General features: G+C 42.9%; 1 protein-coding gene across 1 annotated transcript in view; it reads right to left on the reverse strand.

The window, feature by feature from the left end:
- The window catches only part of MOB1B (MOB kinase activator 1B), a 35,697-nt gene that overhangs the window by 4,797 nt on the left and 11,017 nt on the right, over nucleotides 1–19,883 (reverse strand). Inside the window, exons 2-4 of the mRNA XM_032187077.1 lie at nucleotides 11,144–11,310; nucleotides 7,136–7,229; nucleotides 1,027–1,160 (exon numbers count right to left, since the gene is read on the reverse strand). Coding sequence (XP_032042968.1) covers nucleotides 1,027–1,160; nucleotides 7,136–7,229; nucleotides 11,144–11,310 — 395 coding nt within the window. The remainder of the gene's footprint in view (nucleotides 1–1,026; nucleotides 1,161–7,135; nucleotides 7,230–11,143; nucleotides 11,311–19,883) is intronic.

Raw genomic sequence — 19,883 nt, forward strand, 5'->3', positions numbered from 1 at the left:
AGTCTTTTAAGGACCACTTTAATACAAGCTCCAAGTATTTAATATCACTTCTTTTAGTAACAAGACTTCTACCCCAGCTCTGAACTCTACCCTGAAACACTAAAACAAGTGTCACAGTACATGAAGATACTGTGTTCACATCTATAGAGCAGAAAAGATTTAGATTTTTGTCACTCTTCTCAAACTAACCAATCTTCTTTGCATATCTGCTTAACATAAGTAAAAACAAATGCCACTTGATTCTGACAGGTGGCCCTGTTACTCTGAATAGGCTTATTGGAAATGTGTCAAATGCCTCAGAAGCTATGGACAAAATACAAGCAATTAAGAGATCTCCCTTCCTTTTTCTACAATGGTTCATAGCCCTGTGAGTAGCAGTGTATTGGAAAACTGCCAGTTTGGAGCTTTAGAACAAATTGTCCTCCGTGCCTCCAGTAGGATTTTGTTCTTTTCATTTCAGGAGCAGTGGTTTTTCATTATTTTCCTTCTCCATTTCTGCAAGAAACCCTCTTAAAAATATGTCTTCCATCTTCATTTGAAAAGAAAAAAAAATCATGCAATTAGGATCAAAAATGCAGTTCAGCTTCCTTGGAAGTAAGGTCTAGAACTTCCCCATGAGGACCAAGCATCTGTCCTTTATCAATAATCTGCTAGTTTGCTCCAATTTATTGGTTATAAGGTTCAGAGACCCTCCTACATATCTTTAAGGAAACAACCCATCTTTCAAAACGAAAAAATAAATAAATCAAATTCGATCAAAAAAGACAGTTAAGTAGAAAAAAAGCTTCCTGCATTCATAATTGTTAGATATTTAGTAAAAATATTAACACATGGATCAGAGCTCATGTACTACCACATGAAGTTTATCTTAACAGATCCAAGTGTCTTTCTATATATAACGTTACCTTTTAGAGTTGTCCTACTCCAGGTCAGTCATTTAGGAGACCTTACAATGCTACAAGACTTCAATATTCCTGTACAACTGCAATCCAAACACATTGTTCAATTTTACTTTATTTACGTTACCTATTTTAGAAGGAAATAGCGTCTCATCATCCAGCTGATCCTGGACCCAAGTCATCAGGTAATCTATGTACTTTGGTGCAGAGCACTTGATTGGCTTCTTTATGTTTGTCCCATCTGCCCAGTGGTACTCGTATCTGGGGTGGGATGACAGCAAGACATTTCTTAACACAAGTGAATCATTCACAACAAGGCCAAGAAGATAGCTCTTCCTGCACCACTCCCCGTACTCCCACACCCTCCCACAGCCCTTCCTTGAAACAAAGGTTCAAATGGTCCCAACGTCATCTGCAACTGCTCGATACCAAGTCTCCCCACAATAAACAAAATAAATTACAAGCTGTTGATATGAAACATCAGAAGTTTACATTGTATTCTCATTGTATTAAAGGCATGGAAGAGATTCAGAAGTAAGTTAATGCCAAGGAATACTATTAAAATACGGAAGCTGGCGTAAAGTGCATTTCATCCAACAGTTGGAAGAAAGCTTCTAGATTAAATAGTCATCCATATGTTCGTATCGGAGGGTCAAATATTACCAGGCAGCACACAGAACTAGCCCAAGATGCACAAAGTCTCAGTTTCCAGCTCTGCCACCGACTCACTGGATAGCTGCAGTCTTTTAGCTTAGTTTTTCTATCTGTAAATAAGGTGACATCACACCTTCAGCAAAGCCCTGATGTCACTATAGAGCAATAAAACATGCACTCTTCTCATCCTTTTCTATTCAAAGGGCTAATGGCATTGACATCTTTAACATGGCACATAAGGAGTAGGTTCCAGCTTCATTCATTTCACAGTTGCCACTTTAACCTGAGCAATTATAAAGCCATGGAAAGCTGTATTAAACAGCATCCGTTTGCATGCACAACAAGAAATAAGTCCTCGTGAAATCAGAACAGAACAGATTTTTTTTGGCTGGCTTGGGGTGCGCAATGCACACAAGCCCAGACAGAAGCGAAAACAGCTTATTATGGGAACATATAGCTGAAAAAAAAGAAAGAAAGAAAAAAAAAAAAGACACAACAACACAAAAACAACCTGTGTTTAACACTGGGAGTCCGACAATACCAGCTTTCAAGTGAACCACAGTGTTCCTTTCTGTTTCTTGCTGAGCACAAATGCATATATCTTAGTATTCCCTGCCAATCTGTTAACATCTGAGCAGGTTTTTTTTTTCTTTTTTTCTTTTTGCCTCATCAGCACAGCCACGCGTAGCCCTCTCTTAGATCTAAACTCAGCATAATTCCCCACGCCTGTTTTAGATCGTCCAGCCTTGCTCAGCCAAGCGGCCAAAGAGCACTGCTGCAGAGTGGCTATCTGCGGGGCAAGCCTGCTGCCCAGCCAGAAACGAAGAGGACTGCTGAGCTCTGCAGCTCTGAAATCCTCCCAAAGAAATGAATGAATAATGGCTCAGACGAGCTGCACCAACCACTCCTCTTATTAAAAAACAACCACAAGGGTAGCACTGTCAGCTCACTCGTGCTGTTACAGGAAACCTACCCACCGCATCTACAAGTTCTATCCCAGTTCTCTTGAGAAGAATTTGAAGAGATGTTATTAACAGCTAATATTTCTTCTTTTCATGGAGGATAACATGCTCAGCTGTTAGGTTTTCAGTACAGTGGTAGCATACCACACTGTTTGGAGTGCAAACTGCACCACCTGAACTTTCTCCTGCTATCTGCAAATAGTATTGTGAGGACATTTGGGAAAGTCTTCTATTTAAAAGACCATACACATCATTTCACACAAAGCTTAACCATATCTGATCAATTTGGCTTCAAGTTCTGTTTTACATGTTTATTTTTGTCAGAACAGTAACCAGATGAACATTCTCACAACAAACACATTTTATGAGCAATTCCGAGTGTGCAGCTAACAATGCTATAAAAGGACCCTGGTTTTAGAATGGTGAGAAATTAGAAGGTCGGAAAGCATTTTTAAATCATCTCTCAAAATACACAAGGAAATTCCATACGCAGTGAATGGACCACAGTATTTCTAGCATGAACAAAATCGGTATTCCTCGCCACCCAGTATTACCCAAACACTGAGTTTTAAGTGGTATTAACGTAGGACAAATGCCAGCTCTTAGCTAAGGTGCCAGATTCAATCTAGAGGCAAACAGAATAACAAGAAAAAATCTAAATTACATGCTAAATCTCATCCAAATAGCATATATCCCCAAGACAGCTCCTCCTCACAAGACTATGCATTAGTTCTGCATTTTTTAGAGAAAGGAGCACCATAGAATTACCTTTAAATAACACAGCTCTTAAGAAACACAGAAGATGTGCCTTGAAAAAAATGAAGTCAAACTCCCCAGGCTCCACACAGTGGGTGTGTAATGTTCATGGTTGTCCCTACGCTGTCAAAGGGCTTGGGGTCAGCAAGGGAGGGGAAAATGAATTCTTCTGACAACCTTAAAAACATCACCAACAAAAAAAAGAAACACTCAAGAATTCTAGCAAAAGAGGGAAAAAATAAAGAATTCTTAAACATAAAACCAAAATCAAATTTTTCTAATACTAATAAATGCAAGTTATTTGCCATCTATAAATAGATAACCCAATGGTGCTTCTCACATTAGAAACCATCTCTAACTATAAACATTTATAGGACCAGCTTCTCTATCAGCCAATTAAAAGTACTTGGCTTGGAGAAAAAAAGGTTTAAAGTAAAATTAAAGCTGTTACCTTTTCCAAGAGCAGTAAGATACTGTGGCTCTGTAACATCTTTTAAAAGACTCTCGGACATATATTTGGACCTATTGTCTCTAAATCTCAGTAAAATTGTACTAAATCAGAGTGAAAAGAAAGTGCCATGTTCTGTTTTGTGTCTCAGTCATCAAGGAACACAGGTGCAAAGTGGAGTGCCAAAACAAGGCAAAAGGACAGACATTGCTGAGAGATGCAGGGTATTTCAAGGACCTGATTATCTGGTTATTTCTTTATTTACTGCTACGGACACACTGAATGGAAGATAGCACAAGAACATTCAGCTACAGTGTATTACACCCGTGTAGGATTTCTGGGAGGCTGTCCACTTCCGAGTGTCACACTACTCATATTTGACATCTAAACTTAGAAGCACTGCAGACCTGAAGCCTCACAAAAATCAAGTGTCTCACCACCGCTAACAGTGAACTTAGTTCACTCACTCAAATGCCTAAATATGGATTTGAGATCCTCAGTTCAGACATCCAGTTCTAAAAAATGCAGCAGACACATCCTTCCTTTGTGTTCTTATTTAAAGCATGGTTGTAAAACCATGGAGGAAAATAAAGAGAACTCCCCTCATCCCATACTGGTCAATAAACGTATTACTTTTATGCAGGTTTTTAATGTGTTATCATGACTGCTGCATTGATGGTGACTAAACTGATACATGAACAGTAAGGAGGTGAAAACCACCTAGGGTTTGTTTGGGTAAAAAATGGCTTGTCTTTGCAGACATGAAAAGGATGCAATATTACTATGAGAAAGCATATATTTTGGAAGAAATCAGATAATTTTCTCAAATTATTAGACAATGAGCTGTGCAGCAGGAAAGAGATCTGTTCTTGATGTCTGTGCCAATCCTTAACTAACTCAAGGTACTAATGCCCTGGTAGACTAATTCAGCAATCCTTCCAGCAAAGACAAGTCCAAAATAAATGTAAGTGATCTCACAGCACACATGCCTCATGTTAGCAGAATGGCCAAGCTGGATTTCAGTTGGATTTTATCATTCCTAACCTAAAAGCAGCGTTCAGCTCCCCAGCTCCCACCCATTCAGACCAGGAAGCTTTGGTGGGTCCCCAAAATTGACTTGCCTCAGCCAAGGCTTCCTGGTCAAGATCACTACCAGGAAAAACCAGAGGACCCAGGTGGTACCTACCCAGCTCCAGGCATTTGCTTATCACGGAAGGCAGCCCTCAAGAGAAGGAAACCATCCCAACATCAAAAATAAACACACAAAGCCCCCACACAAGCCCAGGTGAGCTCTGTTTTTCCATAGCCTGCTTCAGGCTTGTCAGTTGTGCTACAAAAATTGTGACTGAGCCACTATGAGTTCCAAACAGCTACCTACGTATGCATCAGCAGCTTACAACCCTTTTTTAATATAGGAGCCATAAATGTTTTTCCACTGGGAACATGTAGCCCTGTGTCTGTAGAACACCAAGGCACTCCAAACTCAGAGTTACTAAAATAAAAAGAAAACCCCAAGTGTGGATGCAATTATACTGGCTTGCAAGTAACTTACATGACCTAACTTGCACAGAAAATTAATAAATAAAAGGAAATCAGACTGCAAAGCCACAGCGTGCTTGATGGTTTTAGTTCTCCCCAGCTACTCATGCTACTGCTGCCTAACCTGTTTCAAATGACCTTATACAAATTGTTTCAGCTAACTCACAGTCTTTTATCTGAAACAGAGGAGTATGCAGTAACGGTGGCAGCTCAGCCATGCATGTAAGCAGACAGCAACCTTCACCCTAGAAGCACTGAAGAGCTCATAAGACTCAGCGCCTCCTCAACTAGCACAGCTTGAGCCAGAAGATAACAGGAAACAGAGAGAAGAAAAAACAACAACAACTGTAAATATCAGAGCTGTTGCTCTAATAGGTTTTCTACCAGTACTTCCCTAAAAATATTTTGCAGGTCACCTTTAACTTAAAGAAAGGCCGTGCTCACTCAAACCAGAACCACAATACATGCTCTGCTGCCAGTCACCGCCAGCCAAACAGATCACCTGCTCCTGTGCCTGCCTGGCCCTGGCCCCTCAAACACAGGCACATTTCTGACCCTCGTTCACAAACCCCATCCCTGAGCACAGGTGGGGCCCGCAGAGTTTGGGGAATGCTCTGCAAATCCTAGGGACAAGGTCACCTAATTAAAAAGTTGGTAGAATGCTTTTCTTGGCCTTAGCGACTCTCTCCTACCCTGCTTCGTAACTGCTTGAGTACTACATCAATTTCCATCAATGGTTATCAGTACCGTTGGAGAGAAATAAATTGTTTAGACTGGCAACCAGAAAGCTAAGCCTTTAATAATTAACCTCCATCCCCAAGTAACTGCTTGTCATTCAGACAAACAAAGCAAACAAATATTTTCATGCTCTTATTTAATAACCAAGGGCCTGTTCTGCATGCCAAAGCACAAAGCAGACAATGGGCTATGTTATTGCACAAGCCTATTCCAAAGATCTTTTGTATAATAGTAAACTTTATTTCTTTTGTATTTTCACCCCCGTTCTCTGCTTTGCAGCAGCAGGTCTGCCTGCCCACACTGGTTTTGGCATTCAGCAGCATCCATTGTTAGTTTACCAGCGTAGCACCAACCCTTTTCTCAGTCGGTCTGGCTGCTTTTGCCTTGCAGAGCTCCTACCCTCCCTCTCCCTCCAGCAGCACCACTTGGCTCAAGCTCGGCTCCCCACCTCACTGGCTGGCAGCTACTGGCTTCAGACAGTAACAACAAACGTCATTAGGAAGGAGGAAAAAGGGGAAGAGAAGACTGGTTTCCTTTGCTGTTTATTTAAGATTTTAAGGTAAAAAGGAAGCAGTGCCTTCCCTCTCCACTTGCTCAGAAATGCAGTTATTTTCCTCTTTGGAAGACGTGAAGCAGATGGAGAGAGCAAGCACAAACATCACGTTGGGTATCTGTACAAAAGCGTAAGCAACAACCAAGGAAGTGAAACTTGAGTGACAGCGTAGGGGATTCTAACTCAGAGTACTCAAAACTACAGCCAGGTTTCTTTCTGCAGTACCTAGTCAAACACCTAAAAGAAAGATTTTGCTAAATCTTAATCGAGTGCTGGCAGATAAAAGCTTCCAGTCTTCATTTTAAAAGTCCTCATCAACATTTCAGAACAAAAAAAGAGAAAACAGTTTTGATAGCCAGGCTACCTCCCAGGCTAAAGAAAAATAAAAAGAAATGAGAGCACCTTTCCATTTCCCAATCCCTTACAAAGGGCCAAGGCTTTTTCCCTCACAGATAACGAGAGAAGACATCCTTTCCCCCCACAGAGATTATATTTTCTTTGGCACTCAGGTGAGCTAGTCTCTTTCAAACCCAAAATCATCTCAAAAATTATGCACGCATGCAACAATGAGTGAAAATAATCTTACTTTGGGCCAGCAGACATCACCGGGCAACTCTCCTCTGTGCAGAAGTCCGTGATGGTTCCATAAAGCATGTTGATCTGGTTGAAGAAGTCGACGGCTGTAAAACATTTAAACCATCCATTATCACTCTGCAGCTTGTGACAGTGACTTCTGTTCCTTTCATTATTAATTAATTACCACCAGTTAATATTTTGACCAAAATGTTTCCTCATTTACAAACTCTCCATGGATATTTCTTTTGGGGAGCTATTCCTTAAGTTTGGTTGCAAGTTTGGGATAAATGTTCTTAGCCATTTTTTTAAACAGTTTACTGCTGAATCACTGAAATAAATAAAAGACCCGAAGTTAACATATCTAACTATCCCCAATGCTCTAACTACTTTAAATGGATGCTCAAGCACTTAGAACTCTTTGAAAGCAAGGCTCTTCTTCAATAACCTAAAAGCATGTTCAGTTTTTAGCAGCCATGGTCACTGTGATCAATTTATAAAATCCACTTTCAATGCCTAGTCCCCCTTGATCCACTGGGGAGCGCAGCACATTCCCAAGGTACCAATATGTAAGTTTATCTTTTCAAAATAACTTTGATAACAAAAATAAATGGATATCATGGGTTACAACTGAAAGGGGACCTGTATTAAGCAGCAGAAAGCAAAACTTCAATTAGGCAGGGTTAAATTCTTACCACTAAGAGCATGACATCGTTCCAGTGTAACATTTTAGTCAATACTCCTACCTCCCTTATCCGGCAATGACTACTGTAACTTGTGCTTCTGGAAGAACCCAAGCAATACAAGCATACAGGAACTTAAGACTTGTGGGAGTAGCTTTGGTGTCCTTACGCATCTATCGCATATTTTCATCATATGCATGCATGAAATTCAGCAATTCAACCATATACAAGGTAAAAATAGATTTAATGTCCCAGTGCCCCATCCACACTTCTCCTGCTAGCAGCATCAGGCCTGCCACCTCTGACAAGAGGAGCTTTTACAGCTTGAATTTTGTCACCATGCTTGGCTAGTCCTCACAAGGAGAAACCAGTATATGGTGCTGATCTCAGACAGACTACGTAAGATTTAATTTAAGTGTTACCTGTGTGATACCCACAACTCAAGGCGTCAGTGACAGACCGTTCCTTTACTGGGACGGATTTCAGGAATACTCAGCTAAAACCCCTTATATCATTAAAAAGACATGTGCTATCCAATTTAGTGCCGAGGTGACAAAGCTCTTCATTCTGAACAAATGGGATTGTCTTTCTGAGACCGGCCTCTGCTGTAGTTAAACAGATGTGTTTGTCTTCACTTCAAAATTGACCTTTTTAGTCATCAGTTCCAACAGTGAATACTCATACAACCAACTTGCAGGACCCTGAGGCATGAGCACCAACACCACACTCCTCTTAGCCCACTGCTAAGGCAAAGAAAAGTGAGTTCATTGCTTTGTAGCTGGCCCAAATTGGTGTCCTCTGCTTAAAGCTAGAGAGAATTGCAATTACACTGCAATGCAATGGAGTTTGACATCCTCAATGTAAGCACTAGGAAATACAGTATACTATTAAAGTAACTGATGGTTAAGGGAATAGGAGGGTTAAATACTGTAACGATCCTCACTGAATATTCAGGAGTATAAACAAAGATTACATGCACATCCTGGCAGCAAATTACAGCTACTGCTCAGCAGATGCAAGATCCAAGCTACAGCTGTGTCACATGATTTCCCAGGTATCTAAAAAGGAAAGCAGATAAAAACTGGTATGGCATGCACCTAGCGCAGTTCATCTCCAGCAATAAAAAAAAGGTTTTTCTCCCTTGAAAAGCACCAGCAGAAAATAGCAAGACAACTTCGGGAAGGGTTGATAAAGTTAGAGAGGAGAAGAAGGGCTGCAAAAGCATGTTTGGGTGGGCAGGGGGGAGGCATTTAACACTGCAAAGGCAGCAAGAAGTGGGTATATGCAGCCCTTGTTTCATAAGTGTACACAAGAACTGCTAATTAAGTTTCCATTCCCTGCTCCCAGTAGAAACCACAGCCCAGTGTTTGCTTCGAGGCAAGCATGTTCAAAAAACCCACACAGACTTCGACAAGATGACTGATTATTGTGAATCCCACACTTGCAAGTCTCAGAAGGCCATGAGACACACCACCCAGCCACCACAGCCAGTAGTGCCTGACAAACAAGAAAAATGCAAGATCCTCCTTTCCAACATCTGTAAAGCAGTACGGTGCCTCTGCACATTTTCATTTCCTCTTTTTACTCATGGTTAAGTTTTGAGGGTTATGTTACTTTTTGCACACATTGTCTGGTGCAAGTTTTTATTACTACAAAGATAAAGATGAATTGGACTTGTGAACTCATCAAAAACTGTACATGAAACTGAAAATAAACTGATCGCACACTTCTCACATTTTCATTTTTTGTTTTGAAAATATACTTCAAAAATTTACATGTAAGTCAACTCATTACCGTGAGACACCAGCAAGGCTAAGAGTCAAGCAAGAACTGGCAGAGCAGGGCACATTCTTCCTCTGCTATTACTGTTACGAAGGGCAAAACCAATGACATTAAACCATTTACGTCATTCTTGTTAAGTTTTTGATCAATAGAAGAGGCTCACGGCTTCCATTAACTGGTACAAGGTGTGGTAGACAGATGTTGTAAATCAAGGGAGCATCTAACGAGTTTCTCACTTCCAAAAAAAACACTAAAACGTCACTTCGCTGCAAGGAGGCATGAAAAAAAAAGACCATTTTATTGCAAAATGCAGCTGTTACCATACGCCAGTCTTGTCAAACGTTTCACTGCTTTTTGCCAGCCAGCTAATTTAGTGGTTATATCATTTGGGAGCTGAAAAAAAGAGGACACATGGAGTGGGGGAACCACCAAAAGGGAAGGATGCAAGCAATATATCAAGCACTGTTAGTAATGCTTACTCATAAAAACGGGCTGGCTCTTTTTCTAGACAGTTTTGCAATGCAGCATGAACAAACTTGTATCAGGAATGGTGTCAGTATGACGGTTCACTTCCCAAACATGTCAAAGAGCAAAAAGAAATAGAAGTACTGCAAATAAGCAACTAGAAGACATTTATCCTAAGCAAAACCTATACTGCTCTGCAGTGCACAATCAATACTCTACTTGCAGGCCAAGTCAAAGACACAAAAGCCAAGGAAATACCGAGACAAGGCACAGAGTCTGTGGCAGCCAAAATCCTGCATGGCTACAGAGCATGATACAGTTGGAGTTAATCCATTCTCTACGGGTAGAAGGAAGGCAGCAAATCATGCTGCAAGGAGAGGGAGGAAGAAATATGGTCAAGCAATCAGAATTTGGGCATTGTTGCTTGGCCTAGTCTAGCATAAAAAAAAAAGAGAGCTAAGAAAAACAGCTTTAGAGAAGTTAAATAAATAAAACCAGAGACTTAGAGAGCAAAGGCTCACTACTTGGTAGAAACAAAAGGCAAGGACTAGCTTTAGGAACATTGCAAAGATTATTTCTGGGTTTGTAATGGGCAAAAGGAAAGACAAGCAACACGTGACTCATGTCTTAATATCTTTTAGACCTGGTCCTCACACTTACCTACATTAAGGTTCTACGCTTCTCATGCAGAGGCTTGCCTATACTCTTGAGTAACCACTCTAGCTGCAAAAGAGCTAGCTTAAGCATATTAAGATGGCAATGATGGGCTCTTTTCTAAAAACAGCAGTGGCATTTCTACCTCAGCACTTGTTTGCGATCAAGCACTCAGATTTTAACCACTCAGACTACGAATTATTAACAGGAACATATTTTTGGCACGGGGAGCTTAAGGAGTTTTGTCTCAGTGAGCCATTCTGCATCCGCCAGCACTAAATGATACGGCATTCACCTCTCCCCACCTCAGCACAGCGCAGGGTGGTGCGTGTACGACAAAGGAGCCCACCCCACTAGGAAGGAGCACACAGCTGTGTTCCCACGAGTGTCAGCCCACATTTAACGCCCCCTCACAACAGAACTGGTAGCTGACTTACTGTTAACTGCAACCCATTCATTTAAGTCTTCACCCTCGGGAAGCATAACAGCCATCCGCAGGTTACCGCTTCCAAGCGTGGCCTCGGCATGTTTGAGCAGCTCGTACTGGTGAGAACCCTCGGGAATATTCTTCTTTGGTTTGAAGGTCTTGGAAGAGCGACTGCCGCTGTGAAAGGGAGAGGAAATAGTCAGAGAACTTACAGAAAGGGAGGAGGCAAGAAGTCACGCGCAAGCACAGGATCAGCATCAAAAACACTTCTTCCACTCCCATATTGTCACGTCCAAAAGGATATTTAACAAGAACTGGGATGTGAAAGTAACAGGTGTTTTGACTTTTAAAATAAAATAAAATCAACTCTTCTCTGCTACCCTGCCTTCTCAGCTGTTCACCTTGCCATTAAGCCAGCTGGGCATTTCGGAATGCTCAGCCTCCCTTCATCCCCTCAGCAAGTAAGATCCTAGGCAAGACATGACCAGAACTATTTCCTTCCCCAGAAGTTGTACAGCCACACATAGAGGATAGCAGCCCAGCCAAACAGAAATCTTCTTTATTCTTAACAGTCATGAATCTTCTCATGGTAATAAAAGATAGTAAATGACAGATAAACCCAACATCCACCTTCAGGAGCCTGTTCAGACCCTCATCTTTTCAACTCATGTATGGTGTGTTAAGTAGTTACTACAAATTCCTCAAAAATAAGCTGCTGTTATTTACAAAAGCATATTTTCTGCAGGCCCAGCTGATTCAGATCTGTATCTTTGCCACCTCAATCACCAGCAGCGTATTAGATCAAAACATTCACATTTAAATGGGGTTAGGGACTTAAAATGCCGATATCAAATACACTTTCCAAGTATCTGGTATTGTTTAGAAACTGTTTTCAAGGCAATGTTGTTCAAAAATATGCAAACACTTTAGCTGAATTCTGATATAATTCCACATTTTCCACAAACTTTCTGCATCATTTTCCCCTCATTTCACAGCACACAGACCTTTCAGTCTGTCAAAAATACAGACGGCAACTTTTACAACTTGCATATAGATCATTTTCCTGCCTACAATTTTGTTGGAAAAACACGGACTGACTCAAGAAAAAAGTTTAGTTACCTACATTTCAAATGATGGCAGTGAGCCTGGATAGCAGGTTAGCCCCTAGCATGTCAGAAACATGACGTGCAGAAGTAAATATTTGAACAAGTGTCAAATGAGCCCATACTTGTGAATGTTTCAGTGTATGGGCTAAGGAAAAAAAAAAGGGTTGGAAAAAGAAAATTGATCTCTTGATTCCAACGAAAGGAAGTACAAAGAGGTGAAATCCAGGCAGCTGAATTTTCATTACAAGCACTGACCAGTTCTCATTTCTTTAACCAAGCCTGACATTATTTCCCCAGCTCTCCATAGGACAGAACAGAAATTTTTGTTGAAGGCTCACCACACGTCTCAACGTGTAAGGGTTGTAGCTCACCTCTGAGGCAATTCTAGCCTAGCCACCTTGTCACACTTTGCACTGCAACAAACTTGTTTCTGGCATTTCAGTTTCCCCATCACACCACACTATAGCCATGAATAGAGAACGAACAAAGGAGAGCACTTGTTTCCACAACCCTACACGCCAACGGCTCTGGCAGAGACGCAATGCACACCAAAGAAGGCAACATTTTTCCTTTCCAAAACACAATAGGTGATCATACACCAAACATAGGAAGAAGATGTGTATGGCTCCCATCTCTTCTGCTACAGGAACTTCGAACATGCACCCAGTCATTTGCATTACACCCTAAGCAAGGATACCAGATTCAAATCTTAAATAAAATAATTGCCTCCCAGTGGGAGTGAGAAGCTACTGCGGCTCAGGGAGTTCCCTTCCCCTCCCAACCACCAGCCACCTGTGTTTGTTGCCAGGCCACGCTCAAACTCACTCAAAAGAAAGAGCACCTGTTGAAATAAAAAATATATACATGAAAAAAATAGAGAACACTTTTAACTGACTGCTTAGAGATGCAGGGTTTTCCTCCTCGGGAACACATAGCCACAGTGACAACAAGGGGAGTGAAAATACAGCTTGGAACATCTGGCAATTGCCTTGGTGTGTGTCTGCAGAACAGGGCTGGCACAAAGCAATATCCACAGCAACTGAAGACCGAGAGCTCCTGGTATTATCTTCCCATGCATGTCAGTGTAAGCAGAAGAAAAAACAGCACAAAATAAAGACAAGCACGGCACTTCCTGACCTGCTCAGAATTTGCTCCCTGCATCGTAATATGACAATGAAGGAAACCAAGTCCTGATACTTTCATGAAATTCAAACCAAAGGTTGCCAAAGACTTACTACCACTCCAAAGCTCAGGTCATCCGTTCATCATTCATCATAAAACAGAAAGGAAGATAAGAAATTCCCTTCCCCCTCAAGGTACACAGATTCCCTAATTCTTAAAACTTAAGCCCTCCTTCCCTCTCCCTGTTTCAAAACCTAACACACATCAGCTTCTGTTCCACAATGCTGTCATTTTATGAAGGGATGAAGACTGAAGAACTTAACCGCTGTAACTGGTCTGGTGTCATTGCCCGAGGCAAAATCCACAGCCTCATTACAGAGGCTACTACTGGGTGCAGGGAGCTCCCCGAGCGTGGTGAGGAAAGCTCCATCCAGAGGGAGCACTTACCAGAGGGATTCAGGTTATCAAAAGCAGCATCCCACTTCCAGCTTCAGCAGAAAACCTTTGTTTGGGGAGGAGACAGTAGGGGAAAATACAAAGCAGTAGCTAGAAGAAAGTTACTTCGTAACTCAACCAAGAAACTGTTTGGATGTTACCAGAGGTTAAGCCAGCAGGAGTGAAGGTTTGAGAACCAAGCACAAGGAAAGAATGGTGAGGGAACTCCCTAAATAGCCCAGTCTATTTTGAGCAAACTCTAGGTAAGGATTCACACCCCAGACCGTGAGCTTGCAAGATAACAAACCAAGTCATTGTGGGTCAGGTGAACAGCCAGCAGAGATCTTCTACGGTCGAGGCAGCAGAGAAAGCAAAACAAGTCGGGAAAAGGTATCACTTCATCTCTGCTATCCCCTTCCCATATCCAGGGGCTTCCTTTCCACAAGCTGGCAAAATCTCTAAGAGGATGCACAATGCTTGATCTCATCAGCTCCCCCAGACAAGCCACCTCGTATTCGTGTATCTACCTTTGGCTCCTTTACCTTTCGGATCCCTGCTTTTCCAATTCAGCGCAGCCAACCTAAAGCAGCAGGAAATGGTCTCACGCGAAAGGCAGGCAGGCATCCCAAAGGAAAAGTAATTAGGATAAATGCAGGCTGCTAGCAATCCTGTACTATGGAAATATCTGCAATTCTGGCAATCCATTATCAGAATTCCATGCATTTGTGCAGTTGGCCATATGTGAAGCCAGTTATCTGCACACACAGTCACGCGCTCCTTATTACAGAGTTCAGGGACACAGCAGCCCAGCACAGCTTTCCCAAGCCAAACCCCTCATCGGACAAGTTTGCTCATGGGCAGCCTAGTTGTAAATGGTGCTGCAAACACAGTTTCAACTTATTAGTTCAGTAGCTCTCCTGTCCTTAAATAAATGAGGATGGTTTTGATTAATGTCTTAGCACCGTCAGCTGAATATCCCTTCAAAAGGCTCCCTTATTGAGTTATCCTGCTTAAATCCAGCACATGGCAGCATCTTCTTCCTGCATTATGATTCCCAACACTGAGATGTAAATGCCTTTAAAAAAAAAACACACATCTTTTCCTTCTTCCTATTATGTTAATCCATTACCTATGGCAGATTTAGAAAGTCCTCCTGTTCCACATCTATTTCCCCACACCCTTGGGCATAAACTAGAAAAGTTAAATTCTGAAAGTTCTGTCTGGTGACCAATAATACAAGCAGTAATACGAGGCTTGGTGAAGTATGACATGTTTGTCATAACAGAATCAGCTGCATCTGTGAATCTGTTCTCCTGAAAACTTAAAAACGCCCCTGGTTGGTAGGTTGCAGCCACCTTTCCCTGTTGAGACTTTCTGAACTCTCCTTCAGTTTCAAAAACGTACATCGCATTAATGAAGTTGTGAAAGGGAACAGAAAACTCTCACAAATACCCCACTGAGGTTCCTTGGGCATAAAAAAGGTCACGAAATGGGGAAACGTTGCATCAGACCCAGTATTTGTCACCACCAATTTCTAGTCTTCCTGAAAGAGCCGACTTCTCAAGAATTTCTTCCAAATCCGAGGACGTTTTGCTGCCTTTACTCCCACGTCCAACGTTTCGAGCAAATTATGCCCTTCTATTTTTATAGGTAAGTGCAGCTACAGCAGTGCCAGATGCAGCTCAACCTAGCACCAAATCAGGAAACGTGTTCAAAGCCATTGACTCACTGTGCCAGGACGAGTCTCGAAGCCTGCCGAGGAAGCCGCACCTCTGAGCCGCACGGAGCGCTTCCCACCGTCAGAAGCCCACACGCTGCTTGGCCTCACCAAGGCGTCACAACGTGCTTACGAGCAAGAACACAACATTTCCTCCAAAGCTGTAATTTTATCTAGCCATCTGCTGACAGGGAGGGTTTCTAATGAGGCGGATCCTGCTGCCTGGCCCGTCGTAGGTTTGCAGGATGATGCTTCCAGAAGAAAATTCTCAGGCATCCTACTTGCAGCACACTTTGCACGCTGCCTCACAGCCCACTCCAGCCTCAAACACAGCATTGGCAAATCTTTTATAATCCAAGCAGTTAAAAACCCAGCCTAACCTCCTGGTTCGTTTCTTTATAAGTGGGGGAAAGGAGCCACTTAAACCTTCACAGTCCTGCTGGAAGCACTCTGGCTGACCTGGCTTACACCTCCTCACACCCAAGGGATTTGTGCACTCGAGTCTTTTGCTGGAGCTTTTTACCTATTTCTACAAGGTCTGCTGCATCTCCATGGAAACCTGAATTCAAACAGAAAAGTTAGCATCCTTATGCAGAAAAAAAGTAAACACAGCATTGCTCCTCCCATCTGTTTCAGGCCACCTGGCAGCTCAAGAGCACAGTGCTGCAATTACCTTAAATCATTTCATACAGGGCTCATCAGTGGACTGTTTTATCCAGGGGATATCAACTTTCTTTCCTTAGGGAATGTCCGGGTTACTAAATGTTGCATGTATAGCCACAAGACTCCATGTCTCCCTAAAGCATCCACCACCAGGGCCCAGCTGATGTAAGCCCCTCCCAATTTTTGGAGGAGCTCGAGAGATTCAGAAAAAGCTGAACTCAAGTCAGCACACAGAACATTCACCTGGGGCTTGGAAACTTTCCATATTTCAAATCCTGCTTCTTCATCTTCAAAGGCCTTTGCAGGCATTAATTAATCCTCACAAAGCATCTTTGAAGTAGGCATCATTAGCGTCTTGTTAGACGTAGGGAAACTGAGGCAGAGACTCGCTGCCGCAGGCCAAGGAGTGAATTTATCAGAGAAGTCCCCACGTTTTCCTTCTGTGCCTCCTTGTCTCCCTTCTCCCGCCACGCCTCCTTTTCAACTCCAAGACACAGAAACACTGGAAGGAGAGAGCTAAATTCCAGAAAAGCAAGCATTTCAGGCCTTCAAACAATAACAATTGTAACATGCTGCTAAGAATAGACGCATCAGAGTAGGAGCGTGTTAGTTCCCAATAGCCAAGATGTCAACATAGAAATTAAAATAAAAGCTTAAGCTGCTTTTTGGAAAGCAAATCAATAGCTTCAGCATGTAGAAGCTCATTCTCAGTGACAATCACAGCAGCAGAAGGAGAGCAGGTAAATTAAATCATACATGCTCAAAATCTGCACTGACAAGATGTAACTTGAGCATTTCTATTTATAAAACTGAGTAGTCACAACATTTCTGTTCTGAAGACAGAAGGTGTGCGAGCCAGGCATTACTTTCTTCAGCTTTTACAATACCAAAAAGTCAATTATTTTCCAGTCTGATTCCACTCATTAAAATAAGCCCATCTCATCGTTCACTTGTTTGGAGGTATCAAACCCACCATCAGAATTCAGGAAGCAAATATTTCACAACCTCACACCCCTTTGATGTTCCAGCAGGTCTAAAGGCAGATAAAACAACCACCAGCCTACGACCGAGAAAGACAGCGAGGGAGCTTCAGTCCCGTGGCCAGAGGCTGCGTGTGCCGTGAGCGTTTCTGCTGGCCTCTGGGGCAGGATGAGAAACTTCAGAGGCCAGCTCTGCAAGAGCTGCAGGCAGCTGGAAATACTGTTCTCTCACCTGACACTACTTTCCATGAAGATGACTGTGAGACCCCTTGATAAGAGCAGGTTAATGGCTTGAAATGAGACGTGGAGCTGGAAGTGCTCTAAGACAGTGCAGTACTGAGTCCCAACTCAACCCTAATTGGGATTGGGAGGTCATTCAATGCCGTGGAAGAGTTAAAAGCCAGCAGAGACTGGAAGTGCACAAGCTGCTAGCTCTCACCCAGAAAAATGTCCCTTTGTGTAAATTCTTCAGCCGCCATCGCTGTATTATTCTGAGCACTAAGAAAAGCAACACGCTTCTCGAGAGCGCTGCCGCCTAACAAAAATAACTTTCCTAAACATGAAGCTGTACGTAGCATAATTCCCTTCCCTCGCATGGAAACACAAACTCCACCGAGATCACTCAGGAAATCGAAGCAGCCCGTCTGGGCAAGAGTTAAGAGCTGCCAACTCCTCGCACAACACACCTGCTCTCCCAAAATGCAAGGCAGGGCTTAGAAAGCAATTCCAAGCCCAGAGATTTGTTGCTGGTTTTGTTTCTTTGTTTTAAAAGGAAGAATCAGGTAACAATTTCACAGACACAGGGTCGTTCCTCCAGGTACAAGACATGTTGTTTTTAATACTTATACACTCTGCTGTAGGAAACTGTAGGTCGAGAAGCTCTGTGGAGCACCTTCAGGAATAAGTTCCCAGCTCTGCCAAGGCACCAGCTGGGCTCGGAGCCTTGCTGTGCAAAACCACCCTGCCACGTTCCCCGAGGTGGTCCTGCTCGCTCCGGAACAGGACTGCTTCCTGAGCGCAGCTTTCCTTCCACAGGCTTCACCCTGCAGGTGTGGGGCTTTGTTCCCACCTCCCGGTGACGCGCAGGCAAGGAGATCCCAAAAACAAAACACACCAAGCCAAGGTTAACAGTTAGGAAACACAAAGGCAAGGGGCCTTCTGGAAGGGAAAGGAAGGAAGAAGTTTAGTTTCAAACACCATTTCTTTAAGCGCTGAAAGCCACACTTAAAAAAAGCCACCAGCAAACATGCATCTGAAAGTTTCCTCCTCTAAAAATAATCCAGCGCAGACCTGGGGGATTTAAAACTCATTTTCCAGCACGTGGAATTGGCAAGGCTTGCAAAACAACACGGGTTATTCCTAAAAGAAATGCTTCTTCAGATGGCTGGAAATGGGCAAATATAAAGCCAGAGAAAATCCCGCACCCCATTCCTTCAGTGAAGTACTAATATCGGTCCTTCCCCATCCTACCTGCTATCTTTGCTACAACTTGGAGTAAGTTGAACTTCCCACATGCTTTTCAACCTGATCATGTTCTCCAAGGGCTATAATGACCACTGGTTTTTATAACTCCTTCTACCAAAGGAGAAAATACTGCTTTCTGACTGTGAAATAGGTATTGCAAGGAAGTTTTAAATCTCTCTCTATCCTGTTAACGGATAGAGATTGAGAACAAAAATCTGGCTTCCCCTTCTTGGGAAATTAACTGTCTTCGTAGATTAGTGTTTCACACAGGATGCTATGAGAAGAGGCAGATTAAAATGTCATAATCTTATCAGGGGTTCTTAAAACACACAATATGCAAGACTCTACATGTTAAAAGAAGTTTATCAGATGATTCACATCCAGCAAGAAAAAAGTTACTTCGGGTAGCCTTGAGGAATGTTTTTGCTTTTGCTTGTCCCAACCATCAACACCCAGTGTTGCAAGCTGTCATAACATGTACACTTCCACATTTTTAAACCACATTTTTTTTTCCCCTTTCTATGCATACACATTTCAGGCAGTGAAATCAAGCAAATCCAGGGTTCGTCCAGCCTAAGTTGGATGCTGTTGCAGCAGAACAGGGCTGAAGACGAGCTCTTGCCATTACTTCTAGGCAGCCCTCGGGGAGGCAGAGGCTCAGTGAGGGACCTGGGGGCAGGGGACAGGCCCCGTGAGGCTGGCATTTCGTTCTGCCCTCAGAAACCTGTGTGCCCTGCAGCAACACATTGGTGCCAAATCCCCCGAGGTGTTCGGTGGCCGTGGACAGCTTCCTGAGCGAGGCAGTCTCTGCGTCTCTCTGCCTCCAGTCCTCAGGATGAGCCAAGGGGAGGCGTTGTGCTGCGACGCTGGAGTCTTCTGCAACCCCACCCGTGTAGGTGGCACTGGTGTTCCAGCTCTTCACCCCGCGGGATGCAGCCTTTCTCCGAAGTAAGCACAATTCCTAACGCAAGGAAGAGGCAAGCATCCAGAACACCATCCCGTAACCAGAAGTCATCATCTGTTTGCTATGCTTGCACACGAAATAAATTCCCTTGTCTGACTTACAGCATGGTCACTTAATATGCTTTCATCTCCTGGAAAACCCTCAAAATAAACAAAGCAAGCCAGAGTCGCATTCGCTGGATACTACCAGAGCTCTGTGTGCGTACTCAAAAACACAAACTCACTCCCAGAGCAGCCAACAGTTGCGGATGTGACTCAACTTCGAAAGCCTTGTCCTCTGCAGGACCGACAGCAGTGCTG

This window comes from Aythya fuligula, chromosome 4, assembly GCF_009819795.1.
Source record: "Aythya fuligula isolate bAytFul2 chromosome 4, bAytFul2.pri, whole genome shotgun sequence".
NCBI lineage: Eukaryota > Metazoa > Chordata > Aves > Anseriformes > Anatidae > Aythya > Aythya fuligula.